General features: G+C 55.8%; 1 protein-coding gene across 3 annotated transcripts in view; it reads right to left on the reverse strand.

The window, feature by feature from the left end:
- Positions 1 to 2,331: 2,331 nt before the first annotated feature.
- Positions 2,332 to 25,654, reverse strand: part of LOC140110801 (V-set domain-containing T-cell activation inhibitor 1-like) — a 51,063-nt gene continuing 27,740 nt past the window's right edge. The window contains exons 1-6 of one of the 3 annotated variants that reach the window (XM_072132285.1): positions 18,810 to 19,053; positions 5,774 to 5,838; positions 5,352 to 5,699; positions 4,501 to 4,758; positions 3,172 to 3,305; positions 2,332 to 2,790 (exon numbers count right to left, since the gene is read on the reverse strand). In XM_072132285.1, coding sequence (XP_071988386.1) covers positions 3,184 to 3,305; positions 4,501 to 4,758; positions 5,352 to 5,699; positions 5,774 to 5,838; positions 18,810 to 18,841 — 825 coding nt within the window. In that variant the 5' untranslated portion in view covers positions 18,842 to 19,053 and the 3' untranslated portion in view covers positions 2,332 to 2,790; positions 3,172 to 3,183. Of the gene's footprint in view, positions 3,306 to 4,500; positions 4,759 to 5,351; positions 5,700 to 5,773; positions 5,839 to 18,809; positions 19,054 to 25,654 lie in introns of those variants that run through there. The other 2 variants (XM_072132284.1, XM_072132286.1) reach the window with 2 other exon arrangements.

Genomic DNA, 25,654 nt, shown 5'->3' on the forward strand with positions numbered 1-25,654 from the left:
TCAGTTGTGGTGTGAGGGTTATATATGATATATGTGGGGGTACAGTGTTGTCAGGTGAGGTGTGAGGGGTATATATGATAGATGTGGGGGCACAGTGTGGTCAGTTGTGGTGTGAGGGGTATATATGATATATGTGGGGCACAGTGTGGTCAGTTGTGGTGTGAGGGGTATATATGATATATGTAGGGCACAGTGTGGTCAGTTGTGGTGTGAGGGGTATATATGATATATGTGGGGCAGAGTGTGGTCAGTTGTGGTGTGAGGGGTAGATATGATATATGTGGGGCACAGTGTGGTCAGTTGTGGTGTGAGGGGTATATATGATAGATGTGGGGGCACAGTGTGGTCAGTTGTGGTGTGAGGGGTATATATGATATATTTGGGGGCACAGTGTGGTCAGTTGTGGTGTGAGGGGTATATATGATATATGTGGGGCACAGTGTGGTCAGTTGTGGTGTGAGTGTTATATATGATATATGTGGGGGCACAGTGTGGTCAGTTGTGGTGTGAGGGGTATATATGATATATGTGGGGCACAGTGTGGTCAGTTGTGGTGTGAGGGGTATATATGATATATGTAGGGCACAGTGTGGTCAGTTGTGGTGTGAGGGGTATATATGATATATGTGGGGCAGAGTGTGGTCAGTTGTGGTGTGAGGGGTAGATATGATATATGTGGGGCACAGTGTGGTCAGTTGTGGTGTGAGGGGTATATATGATAGATGTGGGGGCACAGTGTGGTCAGTTGTGGTGTGAGGGGTATAAATGATATATGTGGGGGCACAGTGTGGACAGTTGAGGTGTGAGGGGTGTATATGATATATGTGGGGTACAGTGTGGTCAGTTGTGGTGTGAGGGGTATATATGATATATGCGGGGGCACAGTGTGGTCAGTTGTGGTGTGAGGGGTATATATGATATATGTGGATGCACAGTGTGGTCAGTTGTGGTGTGAGGGGTATATATGATACATGTGGGGGCACAGTGTGGTCAGTTGTGGTGTGAGGGGAATATATAATATATGTGGGGCACAGTGTGGTCCTTTGTGGTGTGAGGGGTATATATGATATATGTGGGGGTACAGTGTGGTCAGTTGTGGTGTGAGGGGTATATATGATATATGTGGGGGCACAGTGTGATCAGTTGTGGTGTGAGGGGTGTATATGATATATGTGGGGGTACAGTGTGGACAGTTGTGGTGTGAGGGGTATATATGATATATGTGGGGGTACAGTGTGGTCAGTTGTGGTGTGAGAGGTATATATGATATATATGGGGTACAGTGGGGTTAGTTGTGGTTTGAGGGGTATATATGATATATGTGGGGGCACAGTGTGGTCAGTTGGGGTGTGAGGGGTATATATGATATATGTGGGGTACAGTGTGGTTAGGTGAGGTGTGAGGGGTATATATGATATATGTGGGGGCACAGTGTGGTCAGGTGAGGTGTGAGGAGTATATATGATATATGTGGGGGCACAGTGTGGTCAGTTGAGGTGTGAGGGGTATATATGATATATGTGGGGTACAGTGTGGTCAGTTGTAGTGTGAGAGGTATATATGATACATGTGGGGGTACAGTGTGGTCAGTTGTGGTGTGAGGGGTATATATGATATATGTGGGGGCACAGTATGGTCAGTTGTAGTGTGAGAGGTATATATGATACATGTGGGGGCACAGTGTGGTCAGTTGTGGTGTGAGGGGTATATATGATATATGTGGGGTACAGTGTGGTTAGGTGAGGTGTGTTCCCCAGTCGCTGCTTGAACCTTTGCTCTCGCTGAGGCTCCATTTCCCGGCCATTATTATCGGCCTCGCTTGGGTCTAATTAGTTCCAGGCCGGTCCCTGCGCCCCTCCCCGGCAGGTAGGTGCCTGAGCATTGGGCCACACTCAAACATTCAGTCTTTCAGATGGTTTTTGAAGCCAGAAGCAGCTGAGGGTGATAACGGGTGAGATGAGATCACTGAGGAGCCGCTCCTCCTCCTCATGGATATTCTATATACAGCCCCCTCTTCCCCATGGATTCCTCATGTACAGCCTTATGTGGGCCCCCCCAGCAGCTCTGGGCCCCGGGTGTGCACAGTGCTGGCGCCGGCCCTGGTGTGGGCGCACCCTGAAAGGGATTTCTAGAAATACTGTATACTATATATTATCGGGTCACCATGTCAGGAGGGCTAGAAATGGGCCGGGTACTTGTAAAACAAGGTGAGTGTGGGGTCCTGGTAGGTCTCCTCTGATTGGAGTCAGCGTCCGCTTCTAGTACCGCCTGTGACCTGGGGGCGGCAGTGTCATGTGATGCTTGTCTGGGGTACGTAAGATCAGGATGCACATTAGACTTTATTTCACATCTGCAGTAAAAACACAAGAAGGCAGAGAGGATCATGGGAAATAAATAGAAAAAGAAACTTCATGGAAAGCGACATTGAAGTGACCGTCCACGTCCTCTCCCGAAATACTCTGTGCTCCAGGGGCTCTACCTCCTCTGTTCCTGACGTTCTCCGGTGCTCCTTCCTAATTCTGGCCTCGCAGATCCCTTGTGATATCCTCGTGGCCTCCTGTCTGATCACATAACGAATCCAGAACCTGGGGCGCCGTGTCTCTGGACTCCTGAGTCCTGGGTCTGCTGGTGGCTTCTGTCCATGTACCTGCTGCATGGGGCCTGGAGGTCCTACCAGATCACTAGAACCTCACGTGACGCCAGGTCTTCTGAAGATGAAGTCCTGCAGCTGATAGAACATGGAGGACTCATGGTCCATGGATTGTCTTCACAGGTCGGGAGGAAGGAGCTCTGAGGAGAAGTGACGGCAAAACACTAATCTCAGACAACATGTTCATCCTGCTACAGGACATAATCAAAATGGTGGCCTGGATGGGACCTCGGGGAGACAATGGCTGTTATGATTTTATGGGCGACTCCTCAATCTCCAGGGGTCACTGAGGTTCTACTATTTATGGACCAACAGAAAAACCTGAAATAACTGGATGGAGGGCGGTACAGGTGGTACTGTTATAGGTGGGAGGCAGCATCCCCGGCTTCCCACCACTCCTGGAGCCACACTTTTGGGGCAGTGATGGGCAGAGCTGGGTCCCCCCATGGTTCCCTTCCATGACGTGAGGAGTCTTAGGACACAGAGACCTGGAGCAGAGCAGGACAAGGTTTTCTTCTCACCATCAGTGATGTCTACAAGTCTACAGCTTCAAGATGTAAGATCAGGACAAGGAGGCACAAGAGGAGAAGGGAAGGTGACGTCATCTGGGCAGAAGCCAAGATCTGCAGACGGGTTTGTGTCTTCAGGCCGGTAACTACAAAATATGATTCATCAGAGACCGAAAGATGGCGGATACAGAGCCCAGTGACAACAGTCCTTACAACGTCTGTGATGCCCCCTGCCCCCACACTACACGCCTGCAATGCCCCCTGCCCCGTACCACACTACACGCCTGTAATGCCCCCTGCCCCGTACCACACTACACACCTGTAATGCCCCCTGCCCCGTACCACACTACACACCTGTAATGCCCCCTGCCCCGTACCACACTACACACCTGTAATGCCCCCTGCCCCGTACCACACTACACACCTGTAATGCCCCCTGCCCCGTACCACACTACACACCTGTAATGCCCCCTGCCCCGTACCACACTACACACCTGTAATGCCCCCTGCCCCGTACCACACTACACACCTGTAATGCCCCCTGCCCCGTACCACACTACACACCTGTGATATCCCCTGCCCCCACACTACACACCTGTGATGTCCCCTGCCCCGTACCACACTACACACCTGTAATGCCCCCTGCCCCGTACCACACTACACGCCTGTGATGTCCCCGCCCCCACACTACACGCCTGCGATGTCCCCGCCCCCACACTACACGCCTGCAATGACCCCTGCCCCCACACTACACGCCTGCAATGCCCCCTGCCCCGTACCACACTACACACCTGTAATGCCCCCTGCCCCGTACCACACTACACACCTGTGATGTCCCCTGCCCCGTACCACACTACACACCTGTGATGTCCCCTGCCCCGTACCACACTACACACCTGTGATGTCCCCTGCCCCGTACCACACTACACACCTGTGATGTCCCCTGCCCCGTACCACACTACACACCTGTGATGTCCCCTGCCCCGTACCACACTACACACCTGTGATGTCCCCTGCCCCGTACCACACTACACACCTGTGATGTCCCCTGCCCCGTACCACACTACACACCTGTGATGTCCCCGCCCCCACACTACACACCTGTGATGTCCCCGCCCCCACACTACACACCTGTGATGTCCCCGCCCCCACACTACACACCTGTGATGTCCCCGCCCCCACACTACACACCTGTGATGTCCCCGCCCCCACACTACACACCTGTGATGTCCCCGCCCCCACACTACACACCTGTGATGTCCCCGCCCCCACACTACACACCTGTGATGTCCCCGCCCCCACACTACACACCTGTGATGTCCCCGCCCCCACACCACTCACCTGTCAGCATGGCGTCACCTTCGGCCTGGGCGAGCTCGTTCTGTATTAGGCATCTGTACTGTGTATTTAGTTTTGCCCCCTGTAGTTCGGAGATGACCTGGAAGGTGTCGCTGAGGTCCGGCACATATGTGGGGGTACTGCTCAGGTTAGTCTTAGACTCCACCTCCATCCAGGTGACTGAGGGTTTGGGGAGCCACCTGGGGGAGTCGCAGCGCAGGGAGGTCTGCGAGACGTTAGTGATGGTCACTGCAGAGTAAGCTGGAGACAGAGAGGACACACTGCAAGGATATCCAGCACCAGGGCAGAGGCTGTGTGATCCCTACACCTGTGTAATACAGAAGCCCTGCTCCCTACACCTGTGTAATACAGAAGCCCCGCCCCCTACACCTGTGTAATACAGAAGCCCTGCTCCCTACACCTGTGTATTACAGAAGCCCTGCCCCCTACACCAGTGTAATACAGAAGCCCTGCCCCCTACACCAGTGTAATACAGAAGCCCTGCCCCCTACACCAGTGTAATACAGAAGCCCTGCCCCCTACACCAGTGTAATACAGAAGCAATGCTCCCTACACCGGTGTAATACAGAAGCCCCGCCCCCTACACCGGTGTAATACAGAAGCCCCGCCCCCTACACCGGTGTAATACAGAAGCCCCGCCCCCTACACCTGTATAATACAGAAGCCCCGCCCCCTACACCTGTATAATACAGAAGCCCCGCTCCCTACACCTGTATAATACAGAAGCCCCGCTCCCTACACCTGTGTAATACAGAAGCCCCGCCTCCTACACCTGTGTAATACAGAAGCCCCGCCCCCTACACCTGTGTAATACAGAAGCTGAGGTGGCTCACCCCCCACGCTGAGGCTCAGCTTGTTCTCTCCGGTCCCCTTGGCGTTGGTGATGCTGCACCTGTAGACCCCCCGATCGCTTATCTGGACGTTACTGATCTTCAGGGAGGCGTTTCCCGCAGACACTTGGTTGAGGAAGAGCGCGGTGCGACCCTTGAACTCTGCACTCTGCTCCGACAGTGAGACCTTCCCGTTCTCGTATTTGTAGACGATCCCGGGGGCGTCCGCCTTCCGCCACACGATGTTGTTGTATTGTTTTACATCGGGGGTGAAGGTGCAGCCGAGGACGACGTCTTCTCCGATCTGCCCCACCGCATTGCTGGTGGCCACATCATTCACCGCGCTGTTACCTGGAGGGCGAGGTCCACGGGTCACCAGCGCACATTACACGGAAGACGCCACGTGTCAGGGTGTCCGCACTTACCTGCAACACTGAGGCCAATGATGAGAGCGATGGCCGCCACCAGGAGGACGATGATGACGATCATACTGCGGATAGAGAGAGACCACAGCGTCACTGCACAGCACGGGGGTCATCTGCACCAATCAGAGAGCCCTGAGGGCACCCCCGGGGGCAGCACATCATTACATCCTCTCCCTGTATCATCCCCCGGGGGCAGCACATCATTACATCCTCTCCCTGTATCATCCCCCGGGGGCAGCACATCATTACATCCTCTCCCTGTATCATCCCCCGGGGGCAGCACATCATTACATCCTCTCCCTGTATCATCCCCCGGGGGCAGCACATCATTACATCCTCTCCCTGTATCATCCCCCGGGGGCAGCACATCATTACATCCTCTCCCTGTATCATCCCCCGGGGGCAGCACATCATTACATCCTCTCCCTGTATCAGTCCCCGGGGGCAGCACATCATTACATCCTCTCCCTGTATCAGTCCCCGGGGGCAGCACATCATTACATCCTCTCCCTGTATCATCCCCCGGGGGCAGCACATCATTACATCCTCTCCCTGTATCATCCCCCGGGGGCAGCACATCATTACATCCTCTCCCTGTATCATCCCCCGGGGGCAGCACATCATTACATCCTCTCCCTGTATCATCCCCCGGGGGCAGCACATCATTACATCCTCTCCCTGTATCATCCCCCGGGGGCAGCACATCATTACATCCTCTCCCTGTATCATCCCCCGGGGGCAGCACATCATTACATCCTCTCCCTGTATCATCCCCCGGGGGCAGCACATCATTACATCCTCTCCCTGTATCAGTCCCCGGGGGCAGCACATCATTACATCCTCTCCCTGTATCAGTCCCCGGGGGCAGCACATCATTACATCCTCTCCCTGTATCAGTCCCCGGGGGCAGCACATCATTACATCCTCTCCCTGTATCAGTCCCCGGGGGCAGCACATCATTACATCCTCTCCCTGTATCATCCCCCGGGGGCAGCACATCATTACATCCTCTCCCTGTATCATCCCCCCGGGGGCAGCACATCATTACATCCTCTCCCTGTATCAGTCCCCGGGGGCAGCACATCATTACATCCTCTCCCTGTATCAGTCCCCGGGGGCAGCACATCATTACATCCTCTCCCTGTATCATCCCCCGGGGGCAGCACATCATTACATCCTCTCCCTGTATCATCCCCCGGGGGCAGCACATCATTACATCCTCTCCCTGTATCATCCCCCGGGGGCAGCACATCATTACATCCTCTCCCTGTATCATCCCCCGGGGGCAGCACATCATTACATCCTCTCCCTGTATCATCCCCCCGGGGGCAGCACATCATTACATCCTCTCCCTGTATCATCCCCCGGGGGCAGCACATCATTACATCCTCTCCCTGTATCATCCCCCCGGGGGCAGCACATCATTACATCCTCTCCCTGTATCATCCCCCGGGGGCAGCACATCATTACATCCTCTCCCTGTATCATCCCCCGGGGGCAGCACATCATTACATCCTCTCCCTGTATCATCCCCCGGGGGCAGCACATCATTACATCCTCTCCCTGTATCATCCCCCGGGGGCAGCACATCATTACATCCTCTCCCTGTATCATCCCCCGGGGGCAGCACATCATTACATCCTCTCCCTGTATCATCCCCCGGGGGCAGCACATCATTACATCCTCTCCCTGTATCATCCCCCGGGGGCAGCACATCATTACATCCTCTCCCTGTATCATCCCCCGGGGGGCAGCACATCATTACATCCTCTCCCTGTATCATCCCCCCGGGGGCAGCACATCATTACATCCTCTCCCTGTATCATCCCCGGGGGCAGCACATCATTACATCCTCTCCCTGTATCAGTCCCCGGGGGGCAGCACATCATTACATCCTCTCCCTGTATCATCCCCCGGGGGCAGCACATCATTACATCCTCTCCCTGTATCATCCCCGGGGGCAGCACATCATTACATCCTCTCCTGTATCATCCCCCGGGGGGCAGCACATCATTACATCCTCTCCCTGTATCATCCCCCGGGGGCAGCACATCATTACATCCTCTCCCTGTATCATCCCCCCGGGGGCAGCACATCATTACATCCTCTCCCTGTATCATCCCCCGGGGGCAGCACATCATTACATCCTCTCCCTGTATCATCCCCGGGGGCAGCACATCATTACATCCTCTCCCTGTATCATCCCCGGGGGGCAGCACATCATTACATCCTCTCCCTGTATCATCCCCGGGGGCAGCACATCATTACATCCTCTCCCTGTATCATCCCCCCGGGGGCAGCACATCATTACATCCTCTCCCTGTATCATCCCCCGGGGGCAGCACATCATTACATCCTCTCCTGTATCATCCCCGGGGGCAGCACATCATTACATCCTCTCCCTGTATCATCCCCGGGGGGCAGCACATCATTACATCCTCTCCCTGTATCATCCCCGGGGCAGCACATCATTACATCCTCTCCCTGTATCATCCCCCGGGGGCAGCACATCATTACATCCTCTCCCTGTATCATCCCCGGGGGCAGCACATCATTACATCCTCTCCCTGTATCATCCCCCCGGGGGGCAGCACATCATTACATCCTCTCCCTGTATCATCCCCCGGGGGCAGCACATCATTACATCCTCTCCCTGTATCATCCCCCCGGGGGCAGCACATCATTACATCCTCTCCCTGTATCATCCCCCGGGGGCAGCACATCATTACATCCTCTCCCTGTATCATCCCCCCGGGGGCAGCACATCATTACATCCTCTCCCTGTATCATCCCCCCGGGGGCAGCACATCATTACATCCTCTCCCTGTATCATCCCCCGGGGGCAGCACATCATTACATCCTCTCCCTGTATCATCCCCCGGGGGCAGCACATCATTACATCCTCTCCCTGTATCATCCCCCGGGGGCAGCACATCATTACATCCTCTCCCTGTATCATCCCCCGGGGGCAGCACATCATTACATCCTCTCCCTGTATCACCCCCCGGGGGCAGCACATCATTACATCCTCTCCCTGTATCATCCCCCGGGGGCAGCACATCATTACATCCTCTCCCTGTATCATCCCCCGGGGGGCAGCACATCATTACATCCTCTCCCTGTATCAGTCCCCGGGGGCAGCACATCATTACATCCTCTCCCTGTATCATCCCCCGGGGGCAGCACATCATTACATCCTCTCCCTGTATCATCCCCCCGGGGGCAGCACATCATTACATCCTCTCCCTGTATCATCCCCCGGGGGCAGCACATCATTACATCCTCTCCCTGTATCATCCCCCGGGGGGCAGCACATCATTACATCCTCTCCCTGTATCATCCCCCGGGGGGCAGCACATCATTACATCCTCTCCCTGTATCATCCCCCGGGGCAGCACATCATTACATCCTCTCCCTGTATCATCCCCCGGGGGCAGCACATCATTACATCCTCTCCCTGTATCATCCCCCCGGGGGCAGCACATCATTACATCCTCTCCCTGTATCATCCCCCGGGGGCAGCACATCATTACATCCTCTCCCTGTATCATCCCCCCGGGGGGCAGCACATCATTACATCCTCTCCCTGTATCATCCCCCCGGGGGCAGCACATCATTACATCCTCTCCCTGTATCATCCCCCGGGGGCAGCACATCATTACATCCTCTCCCTGTATCATCCCCCGGGGGCAGCACATCATTACATCCTCTCCCTGTATCATCCCCCGGGGGCAGCACATCATTACATCCTCTCCATGTATCATCCCCCGGGGGCAGCACATCATTACATCCTCTCCCTGTATCATCCCCCGGGGGCAGCACATCATTACATCCTCTCCCTGTATCATCCCCCGGGGGCAGCACATCATTACATCCTCTCCCTGTATCATCCCCCGGGGGCAGCACATCATTACATCCTCTCCCTGTATCATCCCCCGGGGGCAGCACATCATTACATCCTCTCCCTGTATCATCCCCCGGGGGCAGCACATCATTACATCCTCTCCCTGTATCATCCCCCGGGGGCAGCACATCATTACATCCTCTCCCTGTATCATCCCCCGGGGGCAGCACATCATTACATCCTCTCCCTGTATCATCCCCCGGGGGCAGCACATCATTACATCCTCTCCCTGTATCATCCCCCCGGGGGCAGCACATCATTACATCCTCTCCCTGTATCATCCCCCGGGGGCAGCACATCATTACATCCTCTCCCTGTATCATCCCCCCGGGGGCAGCACATCATTACATCCTCTCCCTGTATCATCCCCCGGGGGCAGCACATCATTACATCCTCTCCCTGTATCATCCCCCGGGGGCAGCACATCATTACATCCTCTCCCTGTATCATCCCCCCGGGGGCAGCACATCATTACATCCTCTCCCTGTATCATCCCCCGGGGGCAGCACATCATTACATCCTCTCCCTGTATCATCCCCCGGGGGCAGCACATCATTACATCCTCTCCCTGTATCATCCCCCCGGGGCAGCACATCATTACATCCTCTCCCTGTATCATCCCCGGGGGCAGCACATCATTACATCCTCTCCCTGTATCATCCCCCGGGGGCAGCACATCATTACATCCTCTCCCTGTATCATCCCCCGGGGGCAGCACATCATTACATCCTCTCCCTGTATCATCCCCCCGGGGGCAGCACATCATTACATCCTCTCCCTGTATCATCCCCCGGGGGCAGCACATCATTACATCCTCTCCCTGTATCATCCCCCCGGGGGCAGCACATCATTACATCCTCTCCCTGTATCATCCCCCGGGGGCAGCACATCATTACATCCTCTCCCTGTATCATCCCCCGGGGGCAGCACATCATTACATCCTCTCCCTGTATCATCCCCCCGGGGGCAGCACATCATTACATCCTCTCCCTGTATCATCCCCCGGGGGCAGCACATCATTACATCCTCTCCCTGTATCAGTCCCCGGGGGCAGCACATCATTACATCCTCTCCCTGTATCATCCCCCGGGGGCAGCACATCATTACATCCTCTCCCTGTATCATCCCCCGGGGGCAGCACATCATTACATCCTCTCCCTGTATCATCCCCCGGGGGCAGCACATCATTACATCCTCTCCCTGTATCATCCCCCGGGGGCAGCACATCATTACATCCTCTCCCTGTATCATCCCCCCGGGGGCAGCACATCATTACATCCTCTCCCTGTATCATCCCCGGGGGCAGCACATCATTACATCCTCTCCCTGTATCATCCCCCGGGGGCAGCACATCATTACATCCTCTCCCTGTATCATCCCCCCGGGGGCAGCACATCATTACATCCTCTCCCTGTATCATCCCCCCGGGGGCAGCACATCATTACATCCTCTCCCTGTATCAGTCCCCGGGGGCAGCACATCATTACATCCTCTCCCTGTATCATCCCCCGGGGGCAGCACATCATTACATCCTCTCCCTGTATCATCCCCCGGGGGCAGCACATCATTACATCCTCTCCCTGTATCATCCCCCGGGGGCAGCACATCATTACATCCTCTCCCTGTATCATCCCCCGGGGGCAGCACATCATTACATCCTCTCCCTGTATCATCCCCCCGGGGGCAGCACATCATTACATCCTCTCCCTGTATCAGTCCCCCGGGGGCAGCACATCATTACATCCTCTCCCTGTATCATCCCCCGGGGGCAGCACATCATTACATCCTCTCCCTGTATCATCCCCCGGGGGCAGCACATCATTACATCCTCTCCCTGTATCATCCCCCGGGGGCAGCACATCATTACATCCTCTCCCTGTATCATCCCCCGGGGGCAGCACATCATTACATCCTCTCCCTGTATCATCCCCCGGGGGCAGCACATCATTACATCCTCTCCCTGTATCAGTCCCCGGGGGCAGCACATCATTACATCCTCTCCCTGTATCAGTCCCCGGGGAGTAGAACCAGTGGGACTGATCACCTCCCGGGATCTTTAACTCTTTAGCCTTCAGAAGCAGCGTGCACATGTATGTAAGAAGTGTCCGTGCTGCACTATACCTGGCGTCCGGGCTCAGTCAGACCGCGCACCAGAACATGCAGAGACCGACAGAAATGTGCTGCACGCCCCATGCACCACAAAAACCGGTGCCCTCTGTCGGAGCAGAGCAGGGGGCACAAGATTCATGAAGAACCGGCACCAGAAATCCTGAATCTGGCGCCCCCTGCACAGCTCACAGGTAACTGCACATAGTACACCCCCCCCGCCCACATAGTACACACACCCCCGCACATAGTACACAGGTAACTGCACATAGTTCACCCCCCCCCCCGCACATAGACACACCCCCTGCACATAGTACACAGGACCCTGCACATAGTACACACCCCCTGCACACAGCACACAGGACCCTGCACATAGTACACACCCCCTGCACACAGCACACAGGACCCTGCACATAGTACACCCCTCCCCGCACATAGTACACCCCCCCCCGCACATAGTACACACCCCCTGCACATAGTACACAGGACCCTGCACATAGTACACAGGACCCTGCACATAGTACACACTGCACACAGCACACAGGACCCTGCACATAGTACACCCCCCTGCACACAGCACACAGGACACTGCACATAGTACAAACCCCCTGCACATAGCACACAGGACCCTGCACATAGTACACCCCCCCCCCGCACATAGTACACCCCTCCCCGCACATAGTACACCCCTCCCCGCACATTGAAACCCCCCCCCCCGCACATAGTACACCCCCCCCGCACATAGTACACCCCCCCCCGCACATAGTACACCCCCCCCCGCACATAGTACACCCCCCCCCGCACATAGTACACCCCCCCCGCACATAGTACACCCCCCCCCCGCACATAGTACACCCCACCCCCCACATAGTACACCCCCCCCCCCCCGCACATAGTACACCCCTCCCCGCACATAGTACACCCCCCCCCCCCGCACATACTACACACCCCCCGCACATAGCACATAGCACACAGGACACTGCACATAGCACACAGGACCCTGCACATAGTACACAGGACGCTGCACATAGTACACAGGACGCTGCACATAGTACACAGGACGCTGCACATAGTACACACGACACCTGCACATAGTACACTGGACACTGCACATAGCACACAGGACCCTGCACATAGTACACAGGACCCTGCACATAGTACACTGGACACTGCACATAGTACACTGGACACTGCACATAGTACACAGGACACTGCACATAGTACACACTGCACATAGCACACAGGACACTGCACATAGTACACAGGACACTGCACACAGTACACAGGACACTGCACATAGTACACACTGCACATAGTACACACTGCACATAGTACACAGGACACTGCACATAGTACACAGGACACGGCACATAGTACACAGGACACGGCACATAGTACACAGGACACGGCACATAGTACACAGGACACGGCACATAGTACACAGGACACGGCACATAGCACACAGGACACTGCACATAGTACACACTGCACATAGTACACAGGACACTGCACATAGTACACACTGCACATAGCACACAGGACCCTGCACATAGCACACAGGACACTGCACATAGTACACAGGACACTGCACATAGCACACAGGACCCCTGCACATAGCACACAGGACCCTGCACATAGCACACAGGACCCTGCACATAGTACACAGGACCCTGCACATAGCACACAGGACACTGCACATAGCACACAGGACACTGCACATAGTACACAGGACACTGCACATAGCACACAGGACACTGCACATAGCACACAGGACACTGCACATAGTACACAGGACACTGCACATAGTACACAGGACCCTGCACATAGTACACAGGACCCTGCACATAGTACACCGGACGCTGCACATAGTACACAGGACCCTGCACATAGTACACAGGACCCTGCACATAGTACACAGGACACTGCACATAGTACACAGGACACTGCACATAGTACACAGGACACGGCACATAGTACACAGGACACGGCACATAGCACACAGGACACTGCACATAGTACACAGGACCCTGCACATAGCACACAGGACACTGCACATAGTACACAGGACGCTGCACATAGTACACACTGCACATAGTACACAGGACACTGCACATAGTACACACTGCACATAGCACACACTGCACATAGTACACACTGCACATAGTACACACTGCACATAGCACACAGGACACTGCACATAGTACACAGGACCCTGCACATAGTACACACTGCACATAGTACACAGGACACTGCACATAGTACACACTGCACATAGCACACAGGACCCTGCACATAGCACACAGGACACTGCACATAGCACACAGGACACTGCACATAGTACACAGGACACTGCACATAGCACACAGGACACTGCACATAGCACACAGGACACTGCACATAGCACACAGGACCCTGCACATAATACACAGGACACTGCACATAGTACACTGGACACTGCACATAGCACACAGGACCCCTGCACATAATACACAGGACACTGCACATAGTACACAGGACACTGCACATAATACACAGGACCCTGCACATAATACACAGGACACTGCACATAGTACACACGACACCTGCACATAATACACAGGACCCTGCACATAATACACAGGACACTGCACATAGCACACAGGACCCTGCACATAGCACACAGGACACTGCACATAGCACACAGGACACTGCACATAGTACACAGGACCCTGCACATAGTACACAGGACACTGCACATAGTACACAGGACCCTGCACATAGTACACAGGACACTGCACATAGTACACACGACACCTGCACATAGCACACAGGACACTGCACATAGTACACAGGACCCTGCACATAGTACACAGGACACTGCACATAGTACACAGGACCCTGCACATAGTACACAGGACACTGCACATAGTACACAGGACACTGCACATAGTACACACTGCACATAGTACACCCTGCACATAGTACACACGACACCTGCACATAGTACACAGGACACTGCACATAGTACACAGGACACTGTGAGCCCACAGGTAGATGCTTGGTGCCCTCCAAGCATTGACATCCTGCCATATAAGCCCTACACTACAGCACCAGCCAGGGCAGAGCGGCCACATTACCCCCAATAACACATCAGCCACGGGGTCACCTGGCAGGAGGTCATGGGGTCAGTAAGTGACTGTTCACACCTGACATCAGCCTCCTGCACAGATCTGGGTGATAGGTTCGGCTCTGAGGTCTCCAGGGTGACTGTACCCCAGGAGCGGGGAAGGGGGGGGGGGTTGGGTCTACAATTCATAGGAATGGAAAAAATATACATAAAACCTTTACAACATAAACCTCCCGCACCCATTTACCCTCCATACACGACGCCCGTCTCCAGGGGAACACAACAAAAACATGGAAATACAAAAATAGCAGCAGATAAGAGGCGGAGGTGAGAACACAGGAGGCACAGGGGGAGGTCAGGGGCAGAGGCCGGCGCCCTATGACCCACAGAGCCACAACATGCTGGAGCCGGAGGAGCAGGGAGCCGGCGACTACCCGCTATGCCATATGAATTAGAGCTAAAACTTAGGGGCCCCCGAACTGAACTGAATCCATATGACTGTCTGTACTGTGTAATGTCATATTATATGTGTATCTGTCCCCCATGATGTGTAACGCTACGGAATATGATGGCGATATAGATACAGATTATGGTTCCTGGATTATTCAGGTCAGACTTTTCCTCGTTTTGTTTTCCTCTGAAAAACCAAGCCCTGTACATGCAGGCTGGACCCTGAGGGGTTAACCCTCGCTGGGAGCAGATTCCGGCATTTTCTCTATTGTTGCTCCCCGTTACTATGGACATGGGGGTCCCAGCATCACTCAGCAGCGGGGACCCTAGGGAAGGGGCGCAGGATTCCCCGTGACATTTCCACCAACATATACAGACGACATCTCTGCAGGGAAGGCTCCCGCCTGTGCAAACCCTCCACCGGCAGAACTGGTGTTTCCTGCTCGGCAGATAGTGACACTACACAGAGAAGGTCAGAGGGCAAGAGGTCATGCGACTGTGTGCTGCCATATATGGCCACACACTGCAGTCTCCTACGACCCGGGGACAGTCTCCTCTCAGCACTCTCACACTGCTCCTCTCCCTTCTTTACCCGGGGACAGTCTCCTATCAGCACTCTCACACTGCTTCCCCTCCCTTCTGTATCCAGGGACAGTCTCCTCGCAGGACTCTCACACTGCTCCTCTCCCTTCTGTACCCAGGGACAGTCTCCTCTCAGCACTCTCACACTGCAGTCTCCTACGACCCAGGGACAGTCTCCTCTCAGCACTCTCACACTGCTCCTCTCCCTTCTGTACCCAGGGACAGTCTCCTCTCAGCACTCTCACACTGCTCCTCTCCCTTCTATACCCAGGGACAGTCTCCTCTCAGCACTCTCACACTGCTCCTCTCCCTTCTGTACCCAGGGACAGTCTCCTCTCAGCACTCTCACACTGCTCCTCTCCCTTCTTTACTCGGGGACAGTCTCCTCTCAGCACTCTCACACTGCTCCTCTCTCTTCTGTACCCAGGGACAGTCTCCTCTCTGCACTCTCACACTGCCCCTCTCCCTTCTGTACCCAGGGACAGTCTCCTCTCAGCACTCTCACACTGCTCCTCTCCCTTCTTTACCCGGGGACAGTCTCCTCTCAGTACTCTCACACTGCCCCTCTACCTTCTGTACCCAGGGACAGTCTCCTCTCTGCACTCTCACACTGCCCCTCTACCTTCTGTATCCAGGGACAGTCTCCTCTCAGCACTCTAACACTCCTCCTCTCCCTTCTGTACCCAGGGACAGTCTCCCCTCAGCACTCTCACACTGCTCCTCTCCCTTCTGTACCCAGGGACAGTCTCCTCTCAGCACTCTCACACTCCTCCTCTCCCTTCTGTACCCAGGGACAGTCTCCTCTCAGCACTCTCACACTCCTCCTCTCCCTTTCTGTACCCAGGGACAGCCCCCTCTCAGCACTCTCACACTGCTCCTCTCCCTTCTGTACCCAGGGACAGTCCTCTCAGCACTCTCACACTGCTCCTCTCCCTTCTGTATCCAGGGACCGTCTCCTCTCAGCACTCTCACACTGCTCCTCTCCCTTCTGTACCCAGGGACAGTCTCCTCTCAGCACTCTCACACTGCTCCTCTCCCTTCTGTACCCAGGGACAGTCTCCTCTCAGCACTCTCACACTGCTCCTCTCCCTTCTTTACCCGGGGACAGTCTCCTCTCAGCATTCTCACACTGCTCCTCTCCCTTCTGTATCCAGGGACAGTCTCCTCTCAGCACTCTCACACTGCTCCTCTACCTTCCGTACCCAGGGATAGTCTCCTATCAGTACTCTCACACTGCCCCTCTACCTTCTGTACCCAGGGACAGTCTCCTCTCAGCACTCTCACACTGCCCCTCTACCTTCTGTATCCAGGGACAGTCTCCTCTCAGCACTCTCACACTGCTCCTCTCCCTTCTGTATCCAGGGACCGTCTAATCTCAGCACTCTCACACTGCTCCTCTCCCTTCTGTATCCAGGGACCGTCTCCTCTCAGCACTCTCACACTGCTCCTCCTCCCTCCTGTACCCGGGGACAGTCTCCTCTCAGCACTCTCACACTGCTCCTCTCCCTTCTGTACCCAGGGACAGTCTCCTCTCAGCACTCTCACACTGCTCCTCCTCCCTCCTGTACCCGGGGACAGTCTCCTCTCAGCACTCTCACACTGCTCCTCTCCCTTCTGTACCCGGGGACAGTCTCCTCTCAGCACTCTCACACTGCTCCTCTCTCTTCTGTAACCGGGGACAGCCTCCTCTCAGCACTCTCACACTCCTCCTCTCCCTTTCTGTACCCAGGGACAGCCCCCTCTCAGCACTCTCACACTGCTCCTCTCCCTTTCTGTACCCAGGGACAGTCTCCTCTCAGCACTCTCACACTGCTCCTTTCCCTTCTGTACCCAGGGACAGTCTCCTCTCAGCACTCTCACACTGCTCCTCTCCCTTCTGTACCCAGGGACAGTCTCCTCTCAGCACTCTCACACTGCTCCTCTCCCTTCTGTACCCAGGGACCGTCTCCTCTCAGCACTCTCACACTGCTCCTCTCCCTTCTGTACCCAGGGACCGTCTCCTCTCAGCACTCTCACACTGCTCCTCTCCCTTCTGTATCCAGGGACAGTCTCCTCTCAGCACTCTCACACTGCTCCTCTCTCTTCTGTAACCGGGGACAGCCTCCTCTCAGCACTCTCACACTGCTCCTCTCCCTTTCTGTACCCAGGGACAGTCTCCTCTCAGCACTCTCACACTGCTCCTCTCCCTTCTGTACCCAGGGACAGTCTCCTCTCAGCACTCTCACACTGCTCCTCTCCCTTCTGTATCCAGGGACAGTCTCCTCTCAGCACTCTCACACTGCTCCTCTCCCTTCTGTATCCAGGGACAGTCTCCTCTCAGCACTCTCACACTGCTCCTCTCCCTTCTGTATCCAGGGACAGTCTCCTCTCAGCACTCTCACACTGCTCCTCTCTCTTTCTGTACCCAGGGACAGTCTCCTCTCAGCACTCTCACACTGCTCCTCTCCCTTCTGTACCCAGGGACAGTCTCCTCTCAGCACTCTCACACTGCTCCTCCTCCCTCCTGTACCCGGGGACAGTCTCCTCTCAGCACTCTCACACTGCTCCTCCACCCCTCTGTACTAGCACAGTCTCTTCTCAGGGGAACACCATCTGTTGCTCTCTGTTATCAGTGAGGTTGTACACTGACCTTTACTGAACCTGACACCTCCCTTCATATGAGGTGCAAGACCCAAAGATAAGGGTGAGGTATATGTCAGATGCTCAGTGCTGCCCCCTAGAAGACGCGTATCATAGATGGGAGAGACCCCAGCGCTTGCTGCCCCGGATACTCGGATTCATCCGGGGATGACTGGAGAATCTTCCTGATAAATGGCAGCAAAATCCTGGAACATCCCCCAAACCCAAGACCCCTGACCCCCTGCCCACCCTCCTGTCCAGGTACTTACATCCTGAATATCACCTTCCCAATGGTGGCCATGGTGGACGCAGGACCTCCGGCTCTCTTCTGAGGGTCTTGTGGATCTCCTCTATGGGAAAGGACAACGTCTGCGTCTTCTCATCCCCGGAGATTTCCTCACACAAGGAGGGAAGGTCTGTAGGTCCAGGTATGAGGAAGCGACAGTGAACCTGCCAAACCCTCAGCTACAGCCCCGGGCCAGGAATGTGACTGCCCCACAGCCACTGTCACCGACACTGGAGGAGCCGAGAGGGTGACAGAAACAGGAGGAGCCCGGCCTGCCGAAACCTCACTCACCGCACTCTCCAAGCACCTGCTGACTGATGGATTACACACACATCACACACTCACCACACACACACACACACACACACACATCACACACACACACTCACCACACACACACACATCACACACTCACCGCAATCTACAAGCACCTGCTGACTGATGGATTACACACACATCACACACACACATCACACACACATCACACACATTACACACTCACCACACACACACACACACACACTCACCGCACTCTCCAAGCACCTGCTGACTGATGGATTACACACACATCACACACATCACACACACACACATCACACACACACATCACACACACATCACACACATCACACACTCACCACACACACACATCACACACTCACCACACACACACATCACACACTCACCACACACACACATCACACACTCACCACACACACACATCACACACTCACCGCAATCTACAAGCACCTGCTGACTGATGGATTACACACACATCACACACATTACACACTCACCACACACACACACACACTCACCGCACTCTCCAAGCACCTGCTGACTGATGGATTACACACATATCACACACATCACACACTCACCACACACTCACCACACACACACACATCGCACACACATCGCACACTCACCGCACACTCACCGCACACTCACCGCACTCTCCAAGCACCTGCTGACTGATGGATTACACACACATCACACACTCACCACACACACACATCACACACACACATCACACACACACTCACCCTCACATCACACTGACACACACACTCACCAAACACTCACCACACACTTACCGCACATCACACACCACACACTCACACCGCACATCACACACACTCACACCGCACATCACACACACTCACACCGCACATCACACACCACACACACTCACACCGCACATCACACACCACACACTCACACCACACACACTCACACCACACACTCACACCACACACTCACACCACAGCACTCACACCACAGCACTCACACCACAGCACTCACACCACAGCACTCACACCACAGCACTCACACCACAGCACTCACACCACAGCACTCACACCACAGCACTCTACAAGCACCTGCTGACTGGAGTATAACACTCACCACACACATCACACACTCACCACACCACACTCTACAAGCACCTGCTGACTGGAGTATAACACTCACCACACACATCACACACTCACCACACCACACTCTACAAGCACCTGCTGACTGATGGATTACACACACATCACACTCACCCTCACACCACGCACATCACACTGACACACACACTCACCAAACACTCACCACACACTTACCGCACATCACACACACACAACACTCACCGCACATCACACACTCACCGCACATCACACACACACACACCACACTCAGCATGGAAACAGAACCTGCACCCAGTTCCACCTCCTAAAAATTCTATTTGTATTTTATTTTTTTCAATAAATACCTAAACCACACACAGCAAAAAGACAGAACAGCAAACAGAAAAACATTAAATATAACTAAATCCCCATCCAAAGTTCGCGTTATATAGTCCAGACCAGTGCCCAGGATCATATTGTCCAAGTCCCGTCCACCCCCCTCCCAACCTAACAACCTAACACCAACACCCCAAAACCAACCAACCTACAAGAACTATAACTACATATAACTATAACTATATACACACTGTACACAAGATACAAACACATTAAACATATCAACATAACAAATACAAACCACATAAAGCTCAGGTTCTGCACCTGCAAGCCCAACATCACTATAACCTCAGATACAAAACAAAAATCTACAGTGTCAGCATCAGCCCAACACCAGGAGCGGAGATGACAGACTAAGGGACACTAAAGGAGAACCCCCTCCAAAGGAGAGAGGCCCTCCCCGTGCCCAGCCTCTCATACTCCAGAGAGCGCACCTTCACCAGGGGGGAGAGGACAGACTAAGGGACACTAAGGAGAGAGGCCCTCCCCGTGCCCAGCCTCTCATACTCCAGAGAGCGCACCTTCACCAGGAGGGGAGAGGACAGACTAAGGGACACTAAGGAGAGAGGTCCTCCCCGTGCCCAGCCTCTCATACTCCAGAGAGCGCACCTTCACCAGGAGGGAGAGGACAGACTAAGGGACACTAAGGAGAGAGGCCCTCCCCGTGCCCAGCCTCTCATACTCCAGAGAGCGCACCTTCACCAGGAGGGGAGAGGACAGACTAAGGGACACTAAGGAGAGAGGCCCTCCCCGTGTCCAGCCTCTCATACTCCAGAGAGCGCACCCTCACCAGGAGAGGAGATGACAGACTAAGGGACACTAAGGAGAGAGGCCCTCCCCGTGCCCAGCCTCTCATACTCCAGAGAGCGCACCTTCACCAGGAGGGAGAGGACAGACTAAGGGACACTAAGGAGAGAGGCCCTCCCCGTGCCCAGCCTCTCATACTCCAGAGAGCGCACCTTCACCAGGAGGGAGAGGACAGACTAAGGGACACTAAGGAGAGAGGCCCTCCCCGTGCCCAGCCTCTCATACTCCAGAGAGCGCACCTTCACCAGGAGGGGAGAGGACAGACTAAGGGACACTAAGGAGAGAGGCCCTCCCCGTGCCAAGCCCCTCATACTCCAGAGAGCGCACCTTCACCAGGAGGGGAGAGGACAGACTAAGGGAAACTAAGGAGAGAGGCCCTCCCCGTGCCCAGCCTCTCATACTCCAGAGAGCGCACCTTCACCAGGAGGGAGAGGACAGACTAAGGGACACTAAGGAGAGAGGCCCTCCCCGTGCCCAGCCTCTCATACTCCAGAGAGTGCACCTTCACCAGGAGGAGAGGACAGACTAAGGGACACTAAGGAGAGAGGCCCTCCCCGTGCCCTGCCTCTCAAACTCCAGAGAGCGCACCTTCACCAGGAGGGGGGAGGACAGACTAAGGGACACTAAGGAGAGATGTCCTCCCCGTGCCCAGCCTCTCATACTCCAGAGAGCGCACCTTCACCAGGAGGGAGAGGACAGACTAAGGGACACTAAGGAGAGAGGCCCTCCCCGTGCCCAGCCTCTCATACTCCAGAGAGCGCACCTTCACCAGGAGGGGAGAGGACAGACTAAGGAACACTAAGGAGAGAGGTCCTCCCCGTGCCAAGCCACTCATACTCCAGAGAGCGCACCTTCACCAGGAGGGAGAGGACAGACTAAGGGGCACTAAGGAGAGAGGCCCTCCCCGTGCCCAGCCTCTCATACTCCAGAGAGCGCACCTTCACTAGGAGGGGAGAGGACAGACTAAGGAACACTAAGGAGAGAGGCCCTCCCCGTGCCCAGCCTCTCATACTCCAGAGAGCGCACCTTCACCAGGAGGGGAGAGGACAGACTAAGGGACACTAAGGAGAGAGGCCCTCCCCGTGCCCAGCCTCTTATACTCCAGAGAGCGCACCTTCACCAGGGGGGGGGGAGAGGACAGACTAAGGGACACTAAGGAGAGAGGCCCTCCCCATGCCCAGCCCCTCATACTCCAGAGAGCGCACCTTCACCAGGGGGGGGGGGGAGGACAGACTAAGGGACACTAAGGAGAGGGGCCCTCCCCGTGCCCAGCCTCTCAAACTCCAGAGAGCGCACCTTCACCAGGAGGGAGAGGACAGACTAAGGTACACTAAGGAGAGAGGTCCTCCCCGTGCCCAGCCTCTCATACTCCAGAGAGCGCACCTTCACCAGGGGGGGGGGGGGAGAGGACAGACTAAGGGACACTAGGGAGAGAGGCCCTTCCCGTGCCCAGCCTCTCATACTCCAGAGAGCGCACCTTCACCAGGAGGGGAGAGGACAGACTGAGGGACACTAAGGAGAGAGGCCCTCCCCATGCCCAGCCTCTCATACTCCAGAGAGCGCACCTTCACCAGGGGGGAGAGGACAGACTAAGGGACACTAAGGAGAGAGGTCCTCCCCATGCCCAGCCTCTCACACTCCACAGAGCGCACCTTCACTAGGAGGGGAGAGGACAGACTAAGGGACACTAAGGAGAGAGGCCCTCCCCGTGCCCAGCCTCTCATACTCCAGAGAGCGCACCTTCACCAGGAGGAGAGGACAGACTAAGGGACACTAAGGAGAGAGGTCCTCCCCGTGCCCAGCCTCTCATACTCCAGAGAGCGCACCTTCACCAGGAGGAGAGGACAGACTAAGGGGCACTAAGGAGAGAGGCCCTCCCCGTGCCCAGCCTCTCATACTCCAGAGAGCGCACCTTCACCAGGGGGGAGAGGACAGACTAAGGGACACTAAGGAGAGAGGTCCTCCCCATGCCCAGCCTCTCACACTCCACAGAGCGCACCTTCACTAGGAGGGGAGAGGACAGACTAAGGGACACTAAGGAGAGAGGCCCTCCCCGTGCCCAGCCTCTCATACTCCAGAGAGCGCACCTTCACCAGGAGGAGAGGACAGACTAAGGGACACTAAGGAGAGAGGTCCTCCCCGTGCCCAGCCTCTCATACTCCAGAGAGCGCACCTTCACCAGGAGGGGAGAGGACATGCTAAGGGACACTAAGGAGAGAGGCCCTCCCCGTGCTCAGCCTCTCATACTCCAGAGAATGCACCTTCACCAGGAGGGAGAGGACAGACTGAGGGACACTAAGGAGAGAGGCCCTCCCCATGCCCAGCCTCTCATACTCCAGAGAGCGCACCTTCACCAGGAGGGGAGAGGGCAGACTGAGGGACACTAAGGAGAGAGGCCCTCCCCATGCCCAGCCTCTCATACTCCAGAGAGCGCACCTTCACCAGGGGGGAGAGGACAGACTAAGGGACGCTAAGGAGAGAGGTCCTCCCCGTGCCCAGCCTCTCATACTCCAGAGAGCGCACCTTCACTAGGAGGGGAGAGCACAGACTAAGGGACACTAAGGAGAGAGGTCCTCCCCGTGCCCAGCCTCTCATACTCCAGAGAGCGCACCTTCACCAGGAGGGGACAGGACATGCTAAGGGACACTAAGGAGAGAGGCCCTCCCCGTGCCCAGCCTCTCATACTCCAGAGAGCGCACCTTCACCAGGAGGGAGAGGACAGACTAAGGGACACTAAGGAGAGAGGTCCTCCCCGTGCCCAGCCTCTCATACTCCAGACAGCGCACCTTCACCAGGAGGGGGGAGAGGACAGACTAAGGGACACTAAGGAGAGAGGTTCTCCCCGTGCCCAGCCTCTCATACTCCAGAGAGCGCACCTTCACCAGTAGGGGAGAGGACAGACTAAGGGACACTAAGGAGAGAGGTCCTCCCCGTGCCCAGCCTCTCATACTCCAGAGAGCGCACCTTCACCAGGAGGGGAGAGGACAGACTAAGGGACACTAAGGAGAGAGGCCCTCCCCGTGCCCAGCCTCTCATACTCCAGAGAGCGCACCTTCACCAGGGGGAGAGAGGACAGACTAAGGGACACTAAAGAGAACCCCCTCCCCGTCCCCAGCCTCTCATACTCCAGAGAGCGCACCTTCACCAGGAGGGGGGAGGACAGACTAAGGGACACTAAGGAGAGAGGCCCTCCCCGTGCCTAGCCCCGCATACTCCAGAGAGTGCACCTTCACCAGGAGGGAGAGGACAGACTAAGGGGCACTAAGGAGAGAGGTCCTCCCCGTGCCCAGCCTCTCATACTCCAGAGAGTGCACCTTCACCAGGGGGGGGAGAGGACAGACTAAGGGACACTAAGGAGAGAGGCCCTCCCCGTGCCCAGCCTCTCATACTCCAGAGAGCGCACCTTCACCAGGAGGGTAGAGGACTGACTAAGGGGCACTAGTGAAAGAGGCCCTCCCCGTGCCCAGCCTCTCATACTCCAGAGAGCGCACCTTCACCAGGAGGGGAGAGGACAGACTAAGGGACACTAAGGAGAGAGGTCCTCCCTGTGCCCAGCCTCTCATACTCCAGAGAGCGCACCTTCACCAGGAGGGGAGAGGACAGACTAAGGGACACTAAGGAGAGAGGTCCTCCCCGTGCCCAGCCTCTCATACTCCAGAGAGCGCACCTTCACCAGGGGGGAGAGGACAGACTAAGGGACACTAAGGAGAGAGGCACTCCCGGTGCCCAGCCTCTCATACTCCAGAGAGCGCACCTTCACCAGGAGGGTAGAGGACTGACTAAGGGGCACTAGTGAGAGAGGCCCTCCCCGTGCCCAGCCTCTCATACTCCAGAGAGCGCACCTTCACCAGGAGGGGAGAGGACAGACTAAGGGACACTAAGGAGAGAGGCCCTCCCTGTGCCCAGCCTCTCATACTCCAGAGAGCGCACCTTCACCAGGAGGGGAGAGGACAGACTAAGGGACACTAAGGAGAGAGGTCCTCCCCGTGCCCAGCCTCTCATACTCCAGAGAGCGCACCATCACCAGGGGGGGGAGAGGACAGACTAAGGGACACTAAGGAGAGAGGCCCTCCCCGTGTCCAGCCTCTCATACTCCAGAGAGCGCACCTTCACCAGGAGGGAGAGGACTGACTAAAGGAACACTAAGAAGAGAGAGGCACTCCCCGTGCCCAGCCTCTCATACTCCAGAGAGCGCACCTTCACCAGGGGGGAGAGGACAGACTGAGGGACA

The sequence above is a fragment of the Engystomops pustulosus genome, unplaced genomic scaffold, assembly GCF_040894005.1.
Source record: "Engystomops pustulosus unplaced genomic scaffold, aEngPut4.maternal MAT_SCAFFOLD_329, whole genome shotgun sequence".
NCBI lineage: Eukaryota > Metazoa > Chordata > Amphibia > Anura > Leptodactylidae > Engystomops > Engystomops pustulosus.